The sequence below is a fragment of the Gadus macrocephalus genome, chromosome 15 (assembly GCF_031168955.1).
Source record: "Gadus macrocephalus chromosome 15, ASM3116895v1".
Classification (NCBI taxonomy): domain Eukaryota; kingdom Metazoa; phylum Chordata; class Actinopteri; order Gadiformes; family Gadidae; genus Gadus; species Gadus macrocephalus.
Window position 1 is genome coordinate 10,875,392 of NC_082396.1, and position 23,966 is coordinate 10,899,357.

Here is a 23,966-nt window from a genome sequence, read left to right on the forward strand (position 1 = left end):
ATAGGCGGTATACAATTAGTTTACGCATTAAACCTAAAATGCCAATGTACTACAAACCACCGAACTACAACACCCACAATGCCCAATCCCCGGATGTTGCGATTGTAATTTCCGCGGGTTTCTTGAACCGAAGAAATGAGGAACTAGTGAAATAATGTGAGTTATAATCAACAACAACAACAACGACAGCACAACTCTCAAATGATAGTTTAATGAGTTGTATCAATGTGCTCTAATATGTCTAAAGACGAGACGAGGTTCACTGTCAACTTAAACTGCTTGGTTTGTTAACAATAGTGTTAACTTTATCAGACGACCTGGTGTAGACAAGGTGTACCAAATGGAAGGTAACGTCACTCCTAAAGCAGACAGGACGGTGTCGCTCACACCTTTACATTCAACTAAATCAACCCCAACTGAAGTCACAAGTGAAAAGGTAAGCAATCGGACAATTTAGTGACCTGTCAGCCATGTGTTATACTAATTCTATGTTTTTATGTCTGCAAATAATCTTCCGCCAATTGTTACGTGACGTTACGAAGCAAAACCGTCTATGATTTTGCTTTGCAAACAAAAATCTCCCTCCATCTAATAACTGTTGATCTATATTGTTAGATCACAATATATTGTTTTGGATTATATTGTGTGTTGTTTTTTTTCAAAATATGTATTTACTGTAGTCATTTGTGCCGTGCTTATTAAAATGTTTTTTTGTATAACGTCACTCCTATGTTTGATTTACACTGTCCTTTTTTGCTGCTGTCACACCGGAATGTCTTTGTCTTATTTATGTTACCCTCATTTGGTACACCCTGTTCTAACTAAGATATTCTGGCATGGTCAACAGCCCCGTCAAAATCTCAGTGCATCACTGAAGGCTAGACTGAGTAGATCGAGGCGCTCATTCACCACACCCTCCTCTGTGGCCAAACGGCTTTGTGTTGACGTTGACGATGAGGGTGAGGAGAATGATGGACTGCAAGTCGTGGCAGATCCCAGTGTGATCGTAACCAAAACACCGGGACACCGGTATGTTGCCGAAAAGAAGATTCAAGTTCAGTCACGGACCTCGGGTGGTCTTTCTGAAGCCGAGTTGGCGCCACCCTTGCCAGCAGGCCGGCAGACCCTGAAAGAGCGGCTCAGGAGAGAGCTGAGGGTGAAGATGGACGACCTGCGCAGACTGAACATGGTGAAGGTGTACAGAAGCAAGGTAGACCCCGTGCTCCAGCTCCATTATACAATTACAATTATTTGTTTTCTTTCAGCCAAAGCGACTCATATTGCTCAAGGATGCTTGTAGCTTGCGGATGATCAAATTGGTTTAGGAAGGAACCGTGAACCAGTTGACTGTTTTAACCATGACACTATCCTGCCCCTAATCTTATAACACACTAATTTGTTATTGTTGGGCAGGACAGTTTAGTTAGCATAGTCTATGGTGTTGTACTACCAGTATCCACAGCCCAACCTATCTTATCCTCGAGCCAGATTCCCTAACCCTTACCCGTCCTTTAATGACATGAATCTGAATTCACTGTAAGTCACTTATGATATTATTGTCTGCTAAAAGACTTACTACAAATGCGGTTTATGAAGTTGTTTGCGTCTTGACGCTTTACAGAACGACTTGGCCCATCTCCAGGCGTTGATCGATAAGTGGCGTGGATGTTCCCAGGCTGCACTGTACCAGCTCCAGACAGACCTGCCTCTAGACGGACGTAAAGCCAGCCTGGCTCAGCTCATAGACCTCTTTGGTCTGGAGGACAAGATACTGCACTTTGACCGCTTAGAAGACGAATTTACAGATTAAACATGCTTATATATATTTATTATTAAAATCCAAACCAATACAACTTGACAGTTTCGGGAACCGGTTGCTTTAACTGTTTCGTTTTGTCTGTATTAATAAATTATTTTCCCAATTCTACCATGTGTCATGCATCCTGTGTTTTCATTGTGTGTGTTCTGAAACTAATTGAGCGTGGGAAAGTTCTTCATCCTGGAGACCTCCAGCTGTTCCCGAAGCAGGGCCAGTTCCTGGGCCTGGGTTCTGGCAAGGTGCTTCAAGTTCTTCAGCTGAACGATCTCTTGGTAGAGCTCTGCCTCCCGCTCCACGCCCTGGTCGGCCTCCACGGCTACAGACACAACACAGAGGGTTCATTATTCACCAGACCAGAGCCGGCACATTTGATCCGCTTTGGTTTTGTCATTGAAGCAGCCACAGGGGCACTAAAAGCAATGGTATGCAGGAAATGTGTGTACAAGTAGTATTAAGTGTGAATGTTCAAGTCACATCAAGATCTGTTGAATATCATTAGGTGTATCCTCTGAAACTGAAGATATGAATAATGGAGAGGAAACTGCAGTGTATTTGAAAAAAACGTAATTGCATCTTATATTATGCATAACAAGAACACAGGTGCCATGTGTCCTGAAGTATATTAATGTTGAAGTTATTGAGAACTCAGGACAACAGCTTTAGTGTGTGGAGCAGTCACCATCAACTGTGAATGGTTCAAACTAAATAAAACATCTAATTGAACCCCATTATTACTTCATTTACTTACTACTTAACTAATTTATTAATCACTGAATGACTTGATTGATCCTGTGGTGCAGGGGTCACCAACCCTTTTGAACCTGAAACTACTTCATGGGTACTGAGTCATACGAAGGGCACCCAGTTTGATACACTCTTCTGAGATAACAAATTTGCTCAGTTTGCCTTTAGTTATATATTATTAATATTGATTAATGATAATCATCTATGTGAAGACACTGATCATGTTAATGATTTCTCACAATAATTATCAACAATGACTTAAAAAAGTTGGGAAAGAGTTGTTCAAGAATGAGTTGTGCTATTTTCAGAACAGGCCTGCGGGCGCCTCATGTGGTCCTTGTGGTTGCTCTGGTGCCCGCGGGCACTGTTGGTGACCCCTGCTGTGGTGTATCATTTCTCTCTGCTCATGATGATAGAAATTGAAAAACAAAGTACATAAATTCTTAAATATTTTACTTGATTGAATTGTAGTGTGGCTTCCCTTGTTAAGAGCTCTAATAATAACGCTGATTGGTTGATACTGTACCTGTGGAGTCATAAATATGGCTCCTCTCAGATACAGCCACCTCCATCTCTGCCAACTCCTGGTCCAACACAGCAATCTGCTCCGCTTTGATCGCTGCCCGCATGGACACCTGTCTGATCTTCTCCTGAGGACTCTGTCGAAAGACATTAATAACATTCTGTTATGAAACATGCTGATACCTGAAACAATATATATATGTATAACCAGATTTGGTTTGGGAAGATTTCACCACATATCAAGGTAACATATTATGTCTTGTTACCTTGTCATCAAAGGCGGTGTGCTTCTCCAGACTAGAACCCTGGTCCACCATTTCAAGATCCATCTGGTTTAAATACTGTGGGGAGAAAATACACACCTTTATTCGGCCTGTACCTCTACTATTTTTAACATGGCCTTTTTTTTCAACTGGAGACCGACTATTCTGCCAAAAGAATATGAGTACAATAAAACATGCATGATTAAAAAAGGATGCATAGATGCATATCTTTCATGTCTATGAATCCCATCTGAAGTGACCTCCTGCTGTTCCTTGGACAGGTGCAGCTTCTGGATGTCCCTGGTCTGCATATCGTAGTGCTCCGTCTGCATCTGGATCCTCCGCTGCTCCCACTCCAGCTGGATGATGCCCTTCCGGAAGTCCTTGCACTCCACCATGGTGGCGATCTTCTGCCCCCCCAGCGTCTGAGGGTCCGGGAGGGATTCACATTCAACTGGAGGACACTGAATTGATACATGCCATTAGAGAGCAGGTAGGGCCTTTTGATCAAGCCTACAAGTACCTACAAGTTAGACTGGCTACGGTGGGGCTATATCCCGGAACCTTTGGCTGAACGTCAGCCAAAAAACAGCCTTATTAGGATATGTTTTCAAGCCATCGATGCGTCATTTAAAAAATTAACGGTCTTTCGTTTGCTGGAAATACGTGTGGATTCAGTCTGGGCCGTTGCTACAGAGACAATGGCCAGACGTTTAACCGTTCATTCGTTGTCTACGCTTCGTACACTGAGAAGATACCTCTTGATACGCCAATTGAGTAATATGTTTATCTAAAAATAAACACGACATTTGCCTTGCAATAAATCTGTATTATCTACCAACTGCATCGGAGGGGTATTTGTGTGTGTGTCTGTGTGTGTGTCTCTGTGTTAGTTATGCAGCATCCTTGTTTTGTTTCTCTTTCCAGTCACCTCTTCCAATACACTTATAAGGCTGTGCGTTTGTGTGTGTCTGTGTGTGTGTGTGTGTGTGTGTGTGTGTGTGTGTGTGTGTGTGTGTGTGTGTGTGTGTGTGTGTGTGTGTGTGTGTGTGTGTGTGCACGCGTGATTGTGTCCGTGTGCGAGTGTGCACTTCCTCTCAGGATGACTCAACGGTGAGTCATGTGCCTCAGCGTTGTCATGTGACCCTGTGGTGTGTGCAGACCTTGATGTTGGCGCTGAGGTCCTCCACCACGCTGCGGTGGTGCATCACAGAGTCCCTGTGGTCGGGGATGCCGAGGGCAGGGCTGACCTCCACCTCCACCTGGCCCTGCCGCAGCAGCACCTGCACCAGGAGGTCCAGCTGGAAGCGCACCTTCTGCTCCCGCAGGCTGAGGAGGAAGGGGAGAGCTGCTGCGTCTCATTCACACGATGCTAAGGGAAAGACATCGCATAGTGCAACAAAATAGCACTCGCGAATTAACTTAACATTACTAAATACTAGGTACGTTTTATTTAATACATGACATAAAGGAGCCGGTTGGCATTAAGGCTCAAGGACGCCTAGAGGGAGACTGTGGGGATTGGGGTTTGATCACAGAACCTTTCAGCTGGGAGTCGAACACCTTAACCAATTTATAGTAAAATGCATTTTTACATGGTTCTGTACGTGTTTGGGAATCATGCTTCATGCAGTTTGCTTTAAATACACAGCTTATCATTTATCATTTCACAATCTGGAAAAAGTAATGCACGCCCTCATTACACCACGGCTGGATTACTGCAACTCCCTTTACCTAGGACTCCCTCAATCACTCCTCTCTCGCCTTCAGCTGGTCCAGAACTCCGCAGCAAGGCTGCTGACTGGATCCAAAAAGCGGGATCATATAACCCCCCTCCTAGCATCCCTCCACTGGTTGCCCATCTAGCACAGAATTCATTTTAAAACCCTACCCTACCCTACTGCCCTAAATGGCCTGGCCCCGCCCTATATCACAGAGCTCATCCACCGCCACTCAGCTCCCAGGTCCCTTAGATCATGTAGTATGGGCCTCCTGCACGTTCCACACACTAGATTAAAACGGAGGGACGACAGGGCTTTTGCTGTGGCTGCCCACCCGCCTTTGGAACGAACTGCCGCCTTCAATTAGAGACGCTCCTTTCCTCCCCTTTTGTGATATGTTGTTTATTTATATGTTTTTTCATGTACTGTCTATGTATGTGGTACGTGTTCTTTTATATGCCTTTTTGCACCATGTACGGCACTTTGGCCAGTGAAAACTGGTTTTAAATGTGCCTTATAAATAAATTGTACTTACTTACTTATTTACATCTTGCACAGTGGTAAGAGGATTTTCAAACACATGTATTTTTTATCCCATTTATATTCCTATTCCACTTTATTTAGATACTGGAACACCTTGATGGAGTCCGTGTTTTATCAATAACACATAATCATACCCGTTGATTTCATCCTTGAGAGTTTTGATCTCATGTTTTGCTGTCTCTTCTTCATCAGTCCGCTTCTGGAGAAAGGCCTGCATCTCGGCCAGGGTCAGGGCCTTCACCTTCACCTGGGGTCAGACACATTGAGGTGGTATCTCTAGCTTGGCCAGCTCCTATCATTGTCCCATCACTTCAGCAAGTACAGATTCATCTGGGTTGTTTATTGTTGGCTAGGACTCGAATTTAACACATTTTTGTCTTATTCCATTACACCGCAGTTCCACGAATAGAACGAATGATTTATTTTTATATCACCCTTTAAACAGCAGACCTTTCATTTTAAAACCCCAGAAGCCCCAAATTACCCAGAAAAAGATTGAAGTGCTGTAAATATTTAGTATCAATAAGCTGAAATTGTATACCTGCAATAAACATTCTTATATAACACCTGCTTTTCCCAAATGCACACCATGCGAGATGAAAGTGACTGTAAAATCGAACGGCAAAAAACTACCTGTTGTTCGCCCTCCACCTTGGCCCTGCGGACCAGACAGAAGCGCTCCCAGACGCTCGGCTCCAGGCCTGCGGGGGTGTTCTCCGGGGAGTCCAGCTCCTCCATGGCCTGCAGCATCTGGCCCAGGCCGTCGCTGGCCGCCCCGCCCAGCGAGAAGCGCTTCTTAAAAGGCTTGTTGTCCGCTTGGTCCCTCATCCTCTGGACTCTGGAGGGGGGAGGGAAACGTGACGAGACTAGAGCCGGATCTCACTGAATCTGCCTCTATAGCTGGGCACCTCTGGGTTTATATAACTGATTAAAATATGAATATGATTAATACAAATGAAACATTGTCATTCATGTCCCCTCCTTAATCCAAAAGACAATATATTTAGTGAAAATACATTATTTTCTTCTCATTTTTGGCAATATCCAACCGACACTGTGGATTGTTAATAATTGACTAACAAGTGACTGAGCATGACTAACCTTGGTCTGTGCTTGAACAGCTTATAGAGATGATCCACAACATGTGCTTGAACATCGAAGAACTGCTTCCTAAACCCTTTGTCCAGAAGCTTATCGGAGACGTCAACAGATTACTCACCCATGCTTAACCAAAATACATTTACGATATGAATTTTTATGTGCATTTCTTGGGGTTCTCTGACGCCACTCACTCTGTCCTCAGCCACCACGTTGTCATAGGCCTTTCGACAGAGCTCCACACCCTCGCTCACATTCCTCAGTTCCTCCACGATTGCGTTCTGCACATGGGAATAAGCAGCTCTTAGACCTCCAGTGAAAGTTGAATGAGAGAGAGTGCTAATTGCAATGATAAAAGGTGAAGGTTTGGCGTGCCACGCCAAATTTGTTCTTTCCCTTGAGATGTGAGCAAGCCTTTTATAGGACTTTGTTGGAAGATCCTACCCAATTAAAAATCGGATCTGTGAGAAGCGGTCGTAAATACGTTTTGTGACGCGGCATGACTGTGATAGGCAGCATTATTAGGGTTATATAAACAGCCTTACCTTGTCTGCCCTCCTCCTCTCCATGCTGAGCACCAGCTCTCTCTCCCGGTTCCTTATCTCCTCCTCTATCAACATGGAGTACACCAGGTGGGCTATCTTCAGCTCCTCCTAATAAAACCATTTCAAACGTAGATGCTTTGATCCAAACCGTCTTACAAAACCGTTGGTGGCCCCATTGGGAATAAACCCCCTAACCCTGGCACTGTTAATGCCTTGCTCTACCTATGCCTTGTGTAAAAGTTATCTCACCTGGTATATAACCGTCTCTGATTTCAATTTCCTCTCGAACAGTTTGGCCAAGACTTCATCAAACCCTTGTGTTGACTCCAATATGGACGCCTGCATTTTTTTCATTTCACTTTCCAGTGTCTGTGATGATATGGAAACATAGATGAAATGTCTCATTGAAGTGGCCGGAGCCAGCAGTTCTGATAATAGGTTGATAGGACCATGTGTGAATGTATGAAATACCTTCTTGTATTTGTCCTGCTCCTCACTGAGATCCTTGGCCTTCTTCTCATAGTCTTTGTAGATCTTCTTCTCCTCGTCGCTCCACTGCAGCTCCGGTTTGCTCACAGCAAACTCAGGCTGAATAACTTCCTACAGGTGTGGGGAATATTAAAGGACTGGGATTTGCTCTGTTTGCTCTGGTTCTCTCTGTCAAGCGGTCATTTTTGACTAAAATCTTCATTAGGACGTGAAGGTTTGTTTTGTTGAGCGAGCTCTGAAGGGAAGTGTAAAATGTATTGTCTTTTTTATTTGCTTCCGGAAATGTGTACATTTTTTCTAAAACATTTTTATTTTCTCATTTTTTGCAATGCAGAGTTAGTTAGTCTAATAGCCAGATAAGAATGGTCATCTATGAAGTAAAACCATTAAACAAAAGTAAGCAAAAACACTAAAAGTGCAAAACTAATTTAAAAAAAGTAGAACAACATCATGAAACCAATGTTGGATGGAATTTTACCAACCTTCTTCAAGATGTCTTCTTTCTTGACTTGAATGGCCCCTCCCATCATGTCCCCCAGCGCTCTGTCTCTGGAGTTATCTCCCTGGGAGGACAACAATCCATCCATCATGTCACCCATCAAATACACTCGTGCAAATGTTACATCTGAAAATGGTTGCAACACCAGTCTGTAAAGTTGTTATGCAGTGGCAGAAGATGACTTACTGGGACATGGGTCCCACCAAGTCATCTTCTGCCACTAATCATTTGCCGGGCTTTAGACTTTTTAACACTTTCCCACCTTTTACATTTAAAAACATACATTGTCAAATATCTATAGCTTATAAGTAAGCAAACTCAGGCATCATGGCAACCCACAAAACACGATAAAATGAAAAAGCAGCCGTCGTAATTACTGCAGAGCAGGAATTCAAAGGTGGGGGGGGGATAAATATATAAAAGATTGGGTGGCAGGAATGAAAGTAAGACCACATTTAGTGCTGCATACCTTGGCAGCCAAAAGCATTTGTTCCTCCAGTTTTTTCTTCTCCTCCTCAATCTTCTTTTGCTGCGGGGTGAGGTACTTTTCTACTGTTATCTGAGGTGGGGGAGGGAGGGTGTGAGGTTATCAATATGGTGCATATCAGTTTGGTTTGTTTTAGCTTGATGCTATGGCATAGCATCGATCGCATTAGCTTTTTAAAAAAAGATCACACTCATTCACTCACCCGCCCACCCACACTACTGTTTATATAACAGCCCCTCAATAGAATAAACAGAACAGTGAAGTCAAGTTTCATGAGTTGTCTCCATTCCTAACAAGGCCTCTAATGAGACACTATCTCCATGATGGAGTGTCCCTGGAGCTCCAGTGGAGGGGCGGCCTACCTCTGAGTCCTCCACAGTGAGGGCCCTCTCTGGCTGCTCGCTGTCCCCAAGGGTTGGCTCCCACAGCTCCCGGTTGGCCTCCAAATCCCCCATGATCTCCGCCATGCGCCAGTTCTTCTCCCGGACACGGCTCATCTCCTGCTCCTTTTGCTTGCGCACGCCGTCAAACTCGCCGTTGAACGCCTTCTTGACTTTGCAGATCACATCCTAAGGGGAAGTCAGGTCACTTTTCATTTAGAAAGCCCTTATTTCAGTTCTCTACAGGGCTTCAAGGAAAACGTCCCCCCAAACCCAGAGGGAGGAAACCGTGAGAGGGAACACAGAAGTGGCATCCCTTCTTCCAGGGAATGAATGATTACGTTTAACTACTTTAGTCTTAAAGTCGCTTCAAAACAAAGCAACCAGGGTGGATTCAGATAATTGTCATTAAGGAGCTGGTAGAGGTTCAAGCATCTGGCTCAAAGATGTCTACAGGTAGACTGCAGACATTAGGGATTGAACCGAGAACCTTCTGGTAGCCTAACTGCTAGATCCTGCCTGAATTAAATGGTTAAAAGGCAGGACATGTACGGAATATCTAATATTGTTTTATTTACCCTAACCACTTCTCGACTGCTCGCCAAGGCTCTACAATGTCAGCTCATAAAACATAGGCAACAGTATAAAATACTAACCATGTATGTTTTTAATTATCTGTTCACTTCAGTGGATGCTTACTATTATATCCAATGTTTTTCTTGTGTGATGCCGGCATCCAACTAAACAATAAGCAGTAAATCAATCCTAACATCGTTTTATTACACCTAAGAACCGGTGGGATGGATCTAGAAAGTGTACCAAGGCTCCCAGACCTGGAGCAGAGTTATCTGGTTGATCTTCTGCTCTGTGACGTGCAGGTTGAACTGATCGTAGAGGTGGGGGTTCGAGCAGCCGAGCTGGCCCGCGAAACTCCCGGTCAGAGCTGCGGCCTGGACGTCGGATCCCCCCCCCTCTCCCTCCTCTCCCTCCTCTCCCTCCTCTCCTCCGCTGGGCCTCCTGTGCGGGACGTCCTGCTGGGTCTGTAGGTTTCAGGGGGAGGGTGAGAGAAGACTGTCTTGAATGATTGGAATTGGAACGAGTATTTGGAAAAACGACCCTGTGGCTTTAAATATAGAAGTAATTGCAGTGCAATGCAGGGTCAATGGTAAGCCTCTTGTCTTTGGAGGCCAAAGAGATGGTGTACTGGGCCCAAATAGCTCTTGGCCTTTCTCAAGCATTTAAAACGTTGTGGCCTTTCATAGGTCATAGGTTCAGACCCAATGTTTGTTTTTAAAGTTTTACACAACATTCCGTTCATAAAGTTGTTTATGACATCTTGATTGGCTTAGCCACGAAACTCACATCCAAGTGATTAAAGTGGAACAACCGGAGACATCAAATGTAATTGCCTTTGCCTTTTGCGTTGCGTCTATGCAGAAAACAAACACAAGCCAAACTATTGCTGAGGCTGTATGTTGGTCATACCAGGGCACTGCCATGGATCAACACAGGCTGCCATTCTGCATTGCATATAAAAACAGCAAACATCTGGATTAATTTCTACCAAATCAGCACATGTGGCTATGGAGCATTTGCTGGCATCCAAACCCTCAGACTCTGTGTTCTTGTTAAACTGAAACTGTGTGTGTGTGTGTGTGTGTGTGTGTGTGTGTGTGTGTGTGTGTGTGTGTGTGTGTGTGTGTGTGTGTGTGTGTGTGTGTGTGTGTGTGTGTGTGTGTGTGTGTGTGTGTGTGTGTGTGTGTGTGTGTGTGTGTGTGTGTGTGTGTGTGTGTGTGTGTGTGTGTGTGTGTGTGTGTGTGTGTGTGTGTGTGTGTGTGTGTGTGTGTGTGTGTGTGTGTGTGTGTGTGTGTGTGTGTGTGTGTGTGTGTGTGTGTGTGTGTGTGTGTGCGTGTGTGTGTGTGTGTGTGCGTTTGCATGTGCGTGCGCACGCTGCTTACAATGCGGTTGGCCGTCTCTATGGCTCTGATACTTTCCACCCTGAGGAGATCGTCCAGTTCTTTCTCTGTTCGCTCCTTCATCGGATAGTTCTTCACTTCAAGGTCAGAATGGAAGCCCTGTGGTAGTGAATTGCATTTCTTTAAAAACCTTTAATATGATGGATAAATCAGCCTATAACCCAGCCTGGCCGGTTGGCTGTACCAACTGGTAGGCTGATCCATACATCATACATCTGGGTTGACAATCCCCCTTGTGATGTAGCTGGAGGGTAGATTTATTAAATGGCTTGTAATTGTTGATCAATATCCCACATGGTGATAAAATATTGGGGTCCTATATTAATAATTATAATACAAACACTCTTATTTAATTTTCTACTTTAATTGGTAGGCACGTTATGATCGGTTAACGACTTGGCACCTCCTACCTTGATGGCCTTTCCTTTCACCTTCATGGAGTCCCAGCAGTCTCTTTTGAGGAGTTCACGCAGGTAGCTTTTGGCCAGGTTCCCCATCTCTATCTCTTCCCTCACCTTAAATACCGGGAAACACACCAACATAGAGATTACTCTTCCCATCTCTACACACACACAACAAAAGGGTGACTAGGTGTGGCATGAGTACAAGGCTGGGCTCCGGGCCTCGATTTCATTAGTCACCTTATATCAAGTCAAAATAAGTTAAGTTCGTACTCTTATCTTTTAATCACAGACGGGAAATTGGAAAAATAACAACATAACAGTACGACATAACAGCTTCCCATATCCCCCTCTACACACAAAGACACACACACACAGAAGCAAACAGAAGCACACAGACACACAAGGAAGCACACAGACACACACGGACACACACAGAAGCCCACATGGTGAGTAAGCGCATGACTCATAGACGTCTGTTGTGTGGCGTTACCGTGGCGACCTCCCGCTCTCCGTCGACCTCTAACCTCCTCTGCTCGCCCACGTCCAAGTTGAACTCGTGCCCGTCCAGACGCCAGATATCTGGGAGCTCCTCGTTCGCCCGCATCCTCTCCCCACTCTGGACAGAGGTCAGTCCAGACTACCGTTACTCCACTTCGTCGGAAGATGATTAATCACGGAACACGACCAAAAAAGCTTTGAGAGACGCTTATCCACGTAGGGATCGGTGAAAGCAACACCTAATGTATGTTTTTAGTCTGCCTTTATAGTTATAACTATAAGGCCTGCATGGTTCTTATAACATTCATATTTCAGGAAATGAGAGAACAGTAGGTGAACTATGATGAACCTTCAAGGTGACTCAGCACGAAGCTGTGCAAATAACTTTGCAGCCACAAACAATTTACCTTCTGTTTTTAATTTGAACGCTGTTTGTGAGGTGCTAAGGAATGTGTTGGAAAAAGCTGTGAGTCTAAATCTAACCCTTTGTATTCATGTGTTATGGGTTGGGTTGGAGCTGCGTGTATGGTTCACTATTGTGATGAGACCGCTGCCCTCATTTGAAGTTTCTAAGCGTTTTAACTGAACATCAAACAAAAATCTCTAATTCAATCCACTCACAGTGTCAAGCAATTGTTTTATGCCTTTTCTTATTTCTTCCTTTTTCTCGGAATACCGTTGCTGCTCCGCCTCCAAAACCTATGAGACTCCAACAGAAACATCCACGCTTATAGTTTAGAAACTCCATACAGTAGCCTAGTCTAGATGGTATAAATCAAACGTCTTATCTATCATCACTCCCTGCACAGAGATACGCGCGGTAGGCAAACACACCTGTGCGCTACACACACGCGGAGCTCCTACAGCACAGAAATGTAGACAAACGATTAGCGCCCAGCTGGAAGGCGTGTAGTGGCACAGGAGGGTGATTAAACAGACTGCTTGTTTCCCATGTGGGTGCTAACCAACATGTAGGAAACCCACTACATGGGGAGTGTCACCTCTGTGTATTGTTATCAGAACTGATTGTTGCACAGCAGTGAGTTTCCAGATTTTCATCTTGATCCGTAGGCATTCGCCGTGCCGCTGTGTTTTCTACTTGATTGATGACCGATTCATGATCTCGGGAGATATCAAAGTATTGCACATCATCGAAGGAATGCGCCCACAGCGAAACAGCTCGTATTTTTCGGCTCAAATGTGTGTGCCCAAGCGTGGATCAACACTCATACGTGTACATACTCTCACATTCACTCACTCACACAAACATACAAACTCACAGACAGACACGCACAAGTGCATTTGACCATGAAGATACAACCCAGAAATTGCAAGAATCATCAGAGAGACACACACATACAAACACACACATGTATCTGATAATCGTGGGGACATTCCACCCGGTCCTCATAAATACCACAACCGTTTATATGTTTTTAACACTCACCGCCTCTTCTCTGGTTTCCAGCCAGGTGGGGTCGGAGGTCAAATTGGGGTCCCCCTCGTCCAGCTCTGGTGACATCTCCGTGGCGCCACTGACCTCACTGACCTAGAAAAAACAGGAGCCACTTGGAGTTAGACAAGACAGTATGAATACGATGAATTACAATGTAAATTGTACTTAGACACACACAACCACACACACACACACAATCACACACACACACACACACACACACACACACACACACACACACACACACACACACACACACACACACACACACACACACACACACACACACACACACACACACACACACACAGCTGTTGAACAGGTGGAGGCTCTGCATGAAATCCGAAACATATTTCTAGGGACGGTGCGAGAAGAGGAGGGAGGAGGTTTGAATGTTCCAGACTTTACTACAGTATTATGAATATAATTAGATGGCTGCTCCAAGTGGTTCAACAGGACAAGACACAGTGTTTTGGTGAAGTATATACACACTCAGAAACCTGGATTACCGTCATATAGTTGGGATTGCTTAAGGCAGGGCCGTGGTCATGTCTAGTGTTTGCTTGACTTCACCCTAGTCTTGGCACAGTGTTGAGCACAAGGAGATAACATTTCACTGATTAATTCGTAGAGTATGAATGTGATGCATGATAACCTGACATCAATGACACACAGTGAATAAATGCATATATGCATTTATACTTTTTTGAGAATGTACTTATTAATGCAGATGCTTGTATACTAAGGGATTCATCTACATAGGTTTACAGACATTAACAGCTGACTTTGCGGTGGCATTGAATGGTTACCTCCTCTGTCCCTGGGCGTGGGGAGCCTAAAGGAGGCAAGGACCCTTGGGGGCCCTCAGTCATGGCCCCCAGCGCGGCATTCTCTACTTTCAGGACGTTCTCCAATTGCCGAGCGGCACTTTGGCAGTAATATGTGGCTTCTCCGGCCTCTAAGCTGCCAGACGTTTCAGTTCTGAAATACAAAAATACATTGCATCCGGTGACAACGTATACATTTCACTTTATTCTTCAAGCATGTTTTAGTCACTACAATAGTAGTAGCAATAAATATAATTAATTGTATAATTGTATGTTTTTATTGATTGCTACTATTCCTGCCTGCAGTATTTTAAGTCATTGATATGTATGATGTTTTTATTATATAAGATACTATTTCATTATTTTGGCATGTATCCAAAACAATTAAAGTATTTTCTTTAAACACACAGAGAGCCCACCCTAGAAGCCACCCTTGTGGTGAACTAATCCATGATTATATGGTGTGTTTTCATTCCTGCTGCTACAGTGCATTGGATTTCCTTTGTGGATTTTTACATTCCATTGAAAATACTTTGCAAAATTGGAACCTTGAATCGCTGATGAAACTTCTCATTCAGAAGTTTAAAAACAATTGGACACACTAAAAACTGCTGGAGTTTCCAATAAAGTTTACACTATTTTGGGGATCAAATATCATAATAAAAGACTTTCATGGATTTCATGTGAAAGGCCATCTACATGATGAGAGTCTGCGCTGACTTTGCCCGACATTGTCATGGGTGTGCCTGCACCCTCTGCTGGTGAGGTGCGGTATAGCATCTGCTCAACTCTTAAAATAAAATCAATCTCCTCACCTCAGCCTAGTGCAGACAAGGGAACCGTCCCCCAAGCCTGCAGTGACTAGCGTCTGGCCGTCGGCAGAGAAGGAGAGGCCACCAGCGCCTCCCAGGCGACACGAGTGACACTCTATCTCAGCGTACCTATCCTGTTTAGAAGACCAGAAATAAACCAGCTTTGCAAACACATACATTAATATGAAACACACCCTGCTGACACACACTGTCACATTTATTATATTCACAAGTCGGTCACTGACAGTTGAACTGGTGGGGCAAGACTTCAAAACTGCTAGGGTAAGGGCTGCCCTACCCATGCAAACAATGTATGCAAACTGGTCATTTGAGGACACTTTGCATAACAGCAGCCACTGCTCCCATTTAAAAATGATAGATTAAATCACAAAAGACCATTATATAAAGCAGCGGAGTGATTCATAACGGCACCAACATGGCAGTTTGTCTGCTTCCACACAGGAGTGTGTCCAGACAACAGGAAAGTCATCAACCTGTCCCTACCAGAGCGGCGGTGGTGCGCAGTCGCAGCAGGCCGTCCCTTCCCACCGACGCCAGCCAGGAGCCATGAGGGGACAGGGCCAGGAGGCTGGGCCCCAGAGGATGACCCTCCACTTCCTCCTCCGGCCCCAGCTGGCACACCGTTGGCCCGGGAACGCCGCCTGCATCCTGCCAGATAAGGAGCAGCCAATGGGATTGAGGTTACCACATCAGCGGCACGCCAGATTTTAATCAAGACGGTTTTGCCAAGCGCCTATGTACTGTTTGCCAACGGGTCGTCCCTTGGGTACCCAGAGCCAAGGCTTTGACTTAGAGAATCTCCTTTTGATTCTGTGTTGTTGTTTTTTACATTATCGGCCCGGATTTCCCCTACCACCTCAACTTTAACAACACACTTATGCTTAGTGTGAGGTAGATACATTGAAAAACATGTACAAAGTGCAGCCTGGCGCTTTTATAAATAATGATATTCGGTCAGATTACCCTCTAAATGTTCCCAACTGTTTAAAGCTTTCCAATAATTACAAGAAAGCGTGCACCAGAAACATAAACAATCCAAATTATAATCAATAAACCAACCTTAGTACAACAACTTATAACTCCTAAATAAATATTATCCTCCTGTAAATACTCCCATGCATTCTACTCTTGTCTCTTTTCATGCCTCAGTGAAACTAATAAAGCGACGACACATCAGTCATGAGAGAAGCCGCAGCGCCTCAAACACAAACGACGGCAAACCACAGAGACCAACGGCTATCATGTGGCAACAGAGGGGCGTGTTGTTGTAAAACCCCACCTGGGGCACTTTAAATCTCTGCAAAGACTTGAGCTCCTCGCAGCACGCAAAGATCTCCCCGACGCCCAGCACGCATGACTGGAGTGCACGTGGCGCCTCATACGTGCTCGCCTGGAAAGTGTTTGCCGATAGACGGCCGTGTGCGTCCGCGCAACTTGGACCTGCCGTTTGGGAACAGGAGCACAACGTGGACAACTCGCTGGTCAAAAATGCAAACCCGTTCCAACTCTTCTTTTGTGCCTCTCATTCACCAGCCCGACCTTTAGCACAACTAAACCGGCATTTATCTTTTGTTGGAGGGACAAAGAAAGATCCTTCACGTGTGATTGTGTCAACAACATTTCCATTCAGTTGTCCGATGATTATGATCGAGCATGCCATTTGTTAGTATGAGCCTAGTCATCGGCAGCACAACCTATTACTCTGATAACCAAATAGACATTGAGCCGAGTAGTGATACCAAATGCAGTAACGTAAGTAACGATAGACAGAGAGGTGGGCTGGTGTCCTCAGGTGGAATACCTGAAAGCTCCTTCAGAGAGAGAGAGAGCAGGTGGAAAAGACTTCCTCCTCCTCCTCCTCCTCCTCCTCCTCCTCCTCCTCCTCCTCCTCCTCCTCCTCCTCCTCCTCCTCCCCCTCCGTTCTTGGGGTCCTTGGGTCCGGGGCACAGCGCTAGAACCTGCACCCGCTCAGAACCTCTCTTGCGTTGGGTGGACAGGGATAGAACGGGCCTGCCGGGAGCGACTGAAACAGCAGGGGAAGTAAACTGTGTTAACAATGCTGGTGGGAATGGAATCGAGGGTCAGGGTTTTTGACTCCCACGGTCTTGTACCATATGTATACATCCATACCTGTAAGCACTGAGCAGGGTACCCTTACCCCCTAACTGCAAATTGAAATAAAATCGCTCAGTGACATGGAAGACAACTTAAAAGGGTTACCAAAGAGGGAGCTAGACCCATCATTTCGTCTATGTCTGGGTCATTTATATTGGTAACAGACCAGACAAAGAAAATAAGAGGAAATTTGTTAGTGTCCCCGTGTATGGCCTCTACCTGTGTATCCTATGACCGCAAATGTTTTCGACGGTTTGGCGTCCAGTAGGAAGATGTGGGAATCGGACGCACAGACAAGAATGTTTCCTCCTTCGTCAAAACTGTTACACAAAGCAATAGGAACACAAACACACAATCATATCACACCAACATATGTACTGATGTATTGTATATATCTATTCGATTATTGATAGGTTTTATATGTTTGTTTTATACACATTTTTGAATGTCCATCACTTTTAAAATGTTTTATAACTGTGTTGCGGTAACGTAAGGCACATTTCCTTACCAGTACATCTTACATTTCTTAACTTAACAAAAGTGAACATATAACATCTAACAGCTACACATCTGTACTCCATTCGCCCATGAGAGGACATGAACACATGTGTGAAACCTCAGACCGTGTGTGAATGCAAGTGTGTGTCTGTGTGTGCGTGATGGAGCGGTATGTACACCAGGCAGTCCACGGGCCTGCGGTACAGATGGATCTTTAGGACGAGGCGCGGTCGCCCCGCGCTGCTCAGATCAACAAACAACAGGTGGCCTGAGAGGGTTCCAATCGCAGCGTAGTGGGAAGCAGGACAACAGGCTAGACAGGAGACCTAAACACACACACACACACACACACACACACACACACACACACACACACACACACACACACACACACACACACAGGGCATCATATGTATAGCTAGGCTATGTGCAAGTGAGGCCGTTTCGCTTAACACAATAAATAAATAAAGGTTAAAGATAAGTTATTTGAAGGTTATTTGTTTAGAATTAAGTTTTGTTGTGTGCACAGTGTGACTAAACCGAGACATATCTCAGACATGTACGCACAACAAAAACGAGGGGAGGGAATGATGAATACTATGAAGAAAGATGACTTAATGAATGAAGAAAGAAGTGCACGGGTTTGGTTATTGTGATTCTGTCCATGACGACATATACGACTCTGTCACAATAATCAAACCCTCTGTCAAGTCTCTAAACGGAATTGGCCAAAATGTAGGGACGTGATGAATCAGACCTGGGTTCGAAGGGATAGTGACCCTGTCAGATCGCCCTCAGAGGACCACTGCTGCAGTTCACCACACTCCCTCACTGACTGCAGACGCCATGATCACACACACACATCAACATACTACAGGACTGCATATAAATACAGTATGTATATTTCTCTGCATATCTATATCTTTCTAGGTTTTTTATTGCCTTGCTCTACTTTTGGGTATTATATTATTAATGAAGTTTGTTTCATCATATATATATTGTCCTTTCTAGACATTCAATTGTTATAATTTAAACAATGTATGGGATCAATTAGATGAACAGAATCTAAAAGCATGTTTTAGTCAATAAATTACCAGGACACATTTTGCTTGTTCTCTTATTGAACTCTCTCACCACAAACGTATCCTGGCCCATGGAAGCTGCAGCTACAAAGCCTCCAGTGAGGACATCCAGGATGTTTTCCATCGAACCAGGCTTGTGCGGTTGGTGTCTGTAGATCTGCCCCTGGAGGAGGTTAATCAATGTTAACGTTTGACAAAACAAACCAAAAAATCCTGAAATTTGTATTTGTATTTAAACAAATACAAATTGTATATACTTAAATTAAGATATTCATTTATATTTGTATTGATGGAAATCATTTATTTGGTTAAACATTATGAATAACTATGTTACAGAAAACACATTTTTGATGACAACCAACCGGTCTCAAGCTTACCGAGCTTGAGACCAATAGTAAGGAATTGTAGTCAGGGGAAAAGACAACGGTCCTGATGGCCTCCTCCACTTCAAGCGTCTGGGAGATCTCAACTCTGGTCCCGTTTACCTTCAAGCAGTGCAGGAGACGATCCTGAAATAGACAAAGCACTGGTGACATCAATGCACTCAGGAGCCCACTATTTCATTCAAAGTGACTTACAGTGAATTCAGATACAAGTATTGGGAAGTAGGTAGAGGGTGAGGGCCGTCTTGCCTAAAGATTCCTAAATTAGGTTTGTGGACATCATTATCTTTTGGCTGGGAGTCGAGCACCCTTACCACTACACCTTTCCTACCCCTCAATGTATTTTCCGAGGCATTCTATTGCAAATAGGATCTTCAATCCCAAAACACAGGACATAGTATAGTCAATTTAAATTGACATGGCGAACTATACTATATTGTTCAGAAATGGGAAAGGGAAATACTATTAATTACCTTTCCTGCAACATACAAGCCATCACTGTGAAGAGCCAAACTCTGGAACCCACCATCTTTGAGTTCAGGGTTTGCATCAGGAGCTGAAGTAACAACATAAAAATAAAACATGACTGTGTTCTTCAACAGCAGGTGTATAGATGCACCTGATCAACGTTATCGCCTTATTGGTTAGTTGGGTGAATAAACCTTCTAGAAACTGTGGAAAACATGACAACTCAATCCATTAGTTAGCACCCAGGTAGCATTTACAATGCATTTCCATTGAGTCGCCATGTTTTCCCGTAAAGATTATAGAAGGTTTCCCACCCGACCAACCAATAGGCCTGCTATGAACACAGACTTATTTCCAGGGGCGGGGGGTACCTGTGGGGTTGTACAGGATGCGGACAGAAGGGGCGTCCGGGTCGGCCAGCAGCAAGTACCCCTCCTGACAGCCTACGTAGAGCTCAGCGGCGGGGGTCCAGCATGCGGCCAGTGGGGTCATTCTGGGGGTCCTACGCTCCTGTGGCATAGGCAAATAAACGAACAAATAGCCTCGTCACTCATCACCGAAAACCCTGGACGATGACAACAAACGGCAAAATTCTCAAACGAAACAAGCTGATTACATTTAAGTAACCTTCAAATAATATTGACTTTTACACAAAAGGCAAAAATATTGGAAGGCCTCAAAATTGGATTGAAACCACAACAACAACAACAACATCAAAATGAATCATTATTTTCCCTTTATTATCCATATAATCTATTACTAGGGTTCAGAGCGACGAGCGAGCTACCAGAAAGCCGTCTGCCCTGACTCCTTTTAGGCCGGCTATAGCAGACTCTGGCATCTGAGGGCCCCAGTAGGTGAGCCTGCCGTTCACAATGTGTGAGGGCGGGCCTTCTCTCTCGATCAGGGAGCCATCGGCTGCTGGGAGATGAAGTTCTCTGGAAGACAACCAAACAAAGTTTAATGATAATAGTTAATCTTTCACAATCCAACGGCTATACTGCCAAAGCTCTAGCAACACCGTTAAACTGCAACATTTGAGGGTTATGACTCTGTTCATGTTGTCACATCTCAACCGGCTCCTTGAGTTATGTATTTGATTGTTTCTTTCATCGCTTCCTGTTATACTTTGTGGTTCTCACATCTCTCGATTTAGATACTTCACTTCCTGCCCTTGTTTTTTGCCCCCTCTGCGATTGTCCACCAATGCTGTGGTTAGTTTCACCTGTTAAACCTGTCCGGGGGGGGGGGGGGGGGGGGGATTGGGGGGAGTTGGCTTCGGCTGGGGATTACCCCCAACCTCGGATTCGGTGTTGGGGGTATAGGGGAGCATGCCATTTGTTAGTATGAGCCTAGTCATTGGCTGCACAACCTATTACTCTGATAACCAAATGGACATTGAGCAGAGTAGGGATAACTCTCTGCTCAATTACATTGAGTAATCAGTGTATGAGGTTCAACCAGCTATCTCCACACGCACTAGAGGAGTTCTCCTAGCTGGCAACCACCCCAGGGCCCAGGCCATATAATAATCAAACAGTAACAATGAACCATTCTTTCATCACCACCCTTTGCCCTTTGTCTAAAGGAGCCCAATAAAGGTCAACTTGGTGGTGTGCAGCCGGGACTTCACGTCACAAACTACTCCTGTTTTCTACCAGCTGCAATTGAGTCCTTTTGCCAGTTTTTACACCAGCCTAGTCTGCATGTTTCCCTCCAAGTGACAGTTCGCCTTTGTTCCTCATGTCAAATGTCCCATCTTTTTTTCTTCTAGAGTTTAGTGTTCCTGTTGTTTTTATATCCCTGCTAGTTTTCCTGATTACACCTTTGTCTTCTCATGCTGGATTTGTTTGCCTGATCGCCTGAATGATTCCCCGTCTGTGGGAGTGGGTGGATGATGGCCGGTTTAGGCAGCCTCTGGCCCAGTTGGATAGGACTCTGGGGCTGGGTGCGGCTGCACACCTGTTAAACCAGCCAGAGGTTAAACCAGCCATCGCCACATGCACTCAAGCAATTCTCTGAGATGGCAACAAGCTATGTATCATGATCAAACTTTTACAATAAACCGGTCTTTTATCACCCCCAACCTGCATCCATTGTCTGGAGGAGCCCAATAGAAGTCACCTAGGCGGTGTGTAGCAAAGACTTTGATACACTGGTGTCCAATTTGGGGCCTCTCCAGACTGCTGGGGACCCAGAACGGCTCTTCAGGGACACACAGCAGCTTCCCTTTTTCCCCAACAGCGCAGTGGAGCCCAGAAGAGGTTGGGGGAGGAAGCACAGCGACCACAGGCAAATGTCTGTGGATAGCCTTCCCTGGAGTCAGCCTGAAGCAGTCCACACCTCTGTCAGCCAGGACAGTATCCAAAGAAGGCCCCATGCTCCATGAGGGAGATGGGGTAGAGGGTGGCCCTACCACAGGCTGTGTCCGGGCCCTCTGAGGATCTACCACTCTAGCCCAGCTGAACTTTGACCCAGCCCGTCAAGACAGCCCTGCCACCCCCTCGTCCGTTGAACCTTCAGCAAGGCAAGGTGGCATCCCAGGCCTCCAGTCTCCAGGAAGGAGGGGGTGGTTGGGTTGGCGGGTCACAGTGGAGGGTGTAGGGAGCTTTTATTTTTAGGTATGATAACCCTGTGGTACTGATGTAAAAATAATTTGGAGGGAATTAAACCAGCCCACTCCACATACTAGAAGAGTTCTCCCCGATGGCAACGACAGCAGGCCATGTCTGATTTTCAAACCTTTTCAATAAACCGGCCTTTAAACATCACTTTTCTCAAGTAAAGACTACTCTTGTTTTCTACCAGCTGTTGTGGAAATTGAGACAACTTGCTAGAGTTGTCCCCAGCCCTTACACATATGAATTATGAATTATTATGAATATCATTTATTATTAAACCTAGGGGCACCAAGCAACTGCAGTGGGGGCCAGGGCCTCATGCTCTAGTTAGTCTACAGGTTGGCTGTGAACCTTGGAGATTAGACCAAGTAGCCTTAGAACAGCAGTCAAATATAGCCACTAAACCATCCCCTATCCTCCCACTAAACATACCTACCTTTTCATCAGGATGTGATGTGTATCGCTCTTCTCGATGTTCCACACTGTGAGGGTTTTTGAACCCAGAGCACATATCTGCTGCCAATTCATTGGGTTGAAAACCAAAGAAATTACATATTTTCCAGCTTGTGGTTGAGTACAGATTATCTCTGCGTTTTCCCAGTTCCTGCAGAAGAGTTGTCAATAAGATTTAGTACAGATTATATTTCTGATCTTATTATTCTGTGGAATAAATATTAATGTTCATAATTTACCACACTGTGATGGTATGATCTGGCAGAGAGGAATAGCAGCATAAGTATGGACCGACATCGCTCAACGCCAGAGAAGTATAGTCAAGCGTTGCTGTGCCTGATGGTAAAATCAGAAAAGTATTTTTATAATCAATGAGATTGCATTGAACAGACAGACAGATGTACTTCCTAAATCACAGATTGGAAGTTACTGAGGAAGTAGGCAGGACGGTATAATGATTTAAAAAGAGATTAAACTAAAAATATATCACAATACACTTCCAAGATTACTAGAAATATGTATAACAATAATTAGATAAAGATCAAAAATAGACAGGCCTAGAATTGATAAAGAATAATTTAACGTTATGGCCTAACGTTGTGAGAGTTGAGGTACAATATTGAGTTGTTCATTACTGATTTATAAATAATGCTACTACCTTTCAGCTCATGTTTTAACTTGAGTTCAGGATAGCTGAGCACGAATATTGAAGGGTTCAGCCTCTGCTCAGAGACAGCCAAAACCCTAGAAGTCCCACTGGCTGTGAATGCACCGATGCCTTTGCCAGGGCTTTGGAGGACAGTTCTCTTTTTGGAGTCAATGTTAAGGAAAACTATGTGGTTTCCACACGTATAACATGCTGTTATCGTGTCAATAAACACCACTCTTTGCTTTGCAAAACCCTGTGCCCACCTGGGGAGAGAAAACAACCCAAATGAAGTCATTGCTCATGTACTTTAATGAAGTTCCTTTTGAGAGACAAAATAACTAGTAGGCCTACTACGAATATTATCAATGATGACAAAGTAGCTATTCCTTTATAATGACAAGGCTACATTACCCATACATTCACAAATAATAATTTGAACAGTCAATCTTTCAATGTACCTGACTTCTAGACTCCCAATCTCATCCATTTCAACTGAAAATGAAAATGACGTTTTCTGTATGCAGCGAGAGAGTAATTTGGTATCCTTGACAACCAGTAAATAACAAACGGAATGCCACAAGATGACGCGAAAG

General features: G+C 44.5%; 2 protein-coding genes across 4 annotated transcripts; one reads left to right on the forward strand and one right to left on the reverse strand.

The window, feature by feature from the left end:
* sfr1 (SWI5-dependent homologous recombination repair protein 1) lies at positions 1–1,932 on the forward strand. 3 transcript variants are annotated; one of them, XM_060072902.1, is made up of 4 exons: positions 1–156; positions 313–436; positions 848–1,210; positions 1,622–1,932. In XM_060072902.1, exons 2-4 carry the CDS (start codon positions 341–343, stop codon positions 1,808–1,810), a joined length of 648 nt encoding a protein of 215 aa, XP_059928885.1. In that variant the 5' UTR covers positions 1–156; positions 313–340; the 3' UTR covers positions 1,811–1,932. The 3 variants fall into 3 exon arrangements, with proteins under 3 accessions (XP_059928885.1, XP_059928886.1, XP_059928884.1); XM_060072903.1 differs by having other exon boundaries at positions 89–436; positions 848–1,195; XM_060072901.1 differs by having other exon boundaries at positions 90–436.
* On the reverse strand, positions 1,812–23,966 carry cfap43 (cilia and flagella associated protein 43). Its single transcript, XM_060072905.1, has 38 exons — positions 23,832–23,966; positions 23,383–23,636; positions 22,964–23,060; positions 22,708–22,875; positions 20,438–20,588; positions 20,022–20,160; positions 19,656–19,738; positions 19,177–19,308; positions 18,852–18,962; positions 18,475–18,552; positions 17,895–18,043; positions 17,439–17,539; positions 16,906–17,127; positions 16,384–16,544; positions 15,588–15,752; positions 15,087–15,217; positions 14,254–14,425; positions 13,436–13,537; positions 12,610–12,687; positions 11,981–12,106; positions 11,497–11,601; positions 11,069–11,185; positions 9,944–10,150; positions 9,093–9,299; positions 8,713–8,802; positions 8,227–8,307; positions 7,727–7,855; positions 7,505–7,624; positions 7,256–7,363; positions 6,905–6,991; positions 6,714–6,802; positions 6,246–6,450; positions 5,747–5,859; positions 4,512–4,677; positions 3,609–3,773; positions 3,352–3,426; positions 3,090–3,222; positions 1,812–2,135 (listed from the first exon to the last, which is right to left on the reverse strand). Exons 1-38 carry the CDS (start codon positions 23,858–23,860, stop codon positions 1,972–1,974), a joined length of 5,010 nt encoding a protein of 1,669 aa, XP_059928888.1. The 5' UTR covers positions 23,861–23,966; the 3' UTR covers positions 1,812–1,971.

What these genes read in the sequence shown, in the direction of transcription:
- cfap43 (XM_060072905.1), bottom strand. Translation starts at nt 23,860, where the DNA reads ATGGATGAGATTGGGAGTCTAGAAGTCAG. An exon ending in TGAAAGGAAAGGCCATCAAG is followed by an intron (nt 11,186 to 11,496) that starts GTAGGAGGTGCC and finishes TCACTACCACAG; the next exon opens with GGCTTCCATTCTGACCTTGA. An exon ending in ACACCGCCTTTGATGACAAG is followed by an intron (nt 3,223 to 3,351) that starts GTAACAAGACAT and finishes GTCTTTCGACAG; the next exon opens with AGTCCTCAGGAGAAGATCAG.
- sfr1 (XM_060072902.1), top strand. Translation starts at nt 341, where the DNA reads ATGGAAGGTAACGTCACTCCTAAAGCAGACAGGACGGTGTCGCTCACA. An exon ending in CTGAAGTCACAAGTGAAAAG is followed by an intron (nt 437 to 847) that starts GTAAGCAATCGG and finishes CATGGTCAACAG; the next exon opens with CCCCGTCAAAATCTCAGTGC. An exon ending in TGAAGGTGTACAGAAGCAAG is followed by an intron (nt 1,211 to 1,621) that starts GTAGACCCCGTG and finishes GACGCTTTACAG; the next exon opens with AACGACTTGGCCCATCTCCA.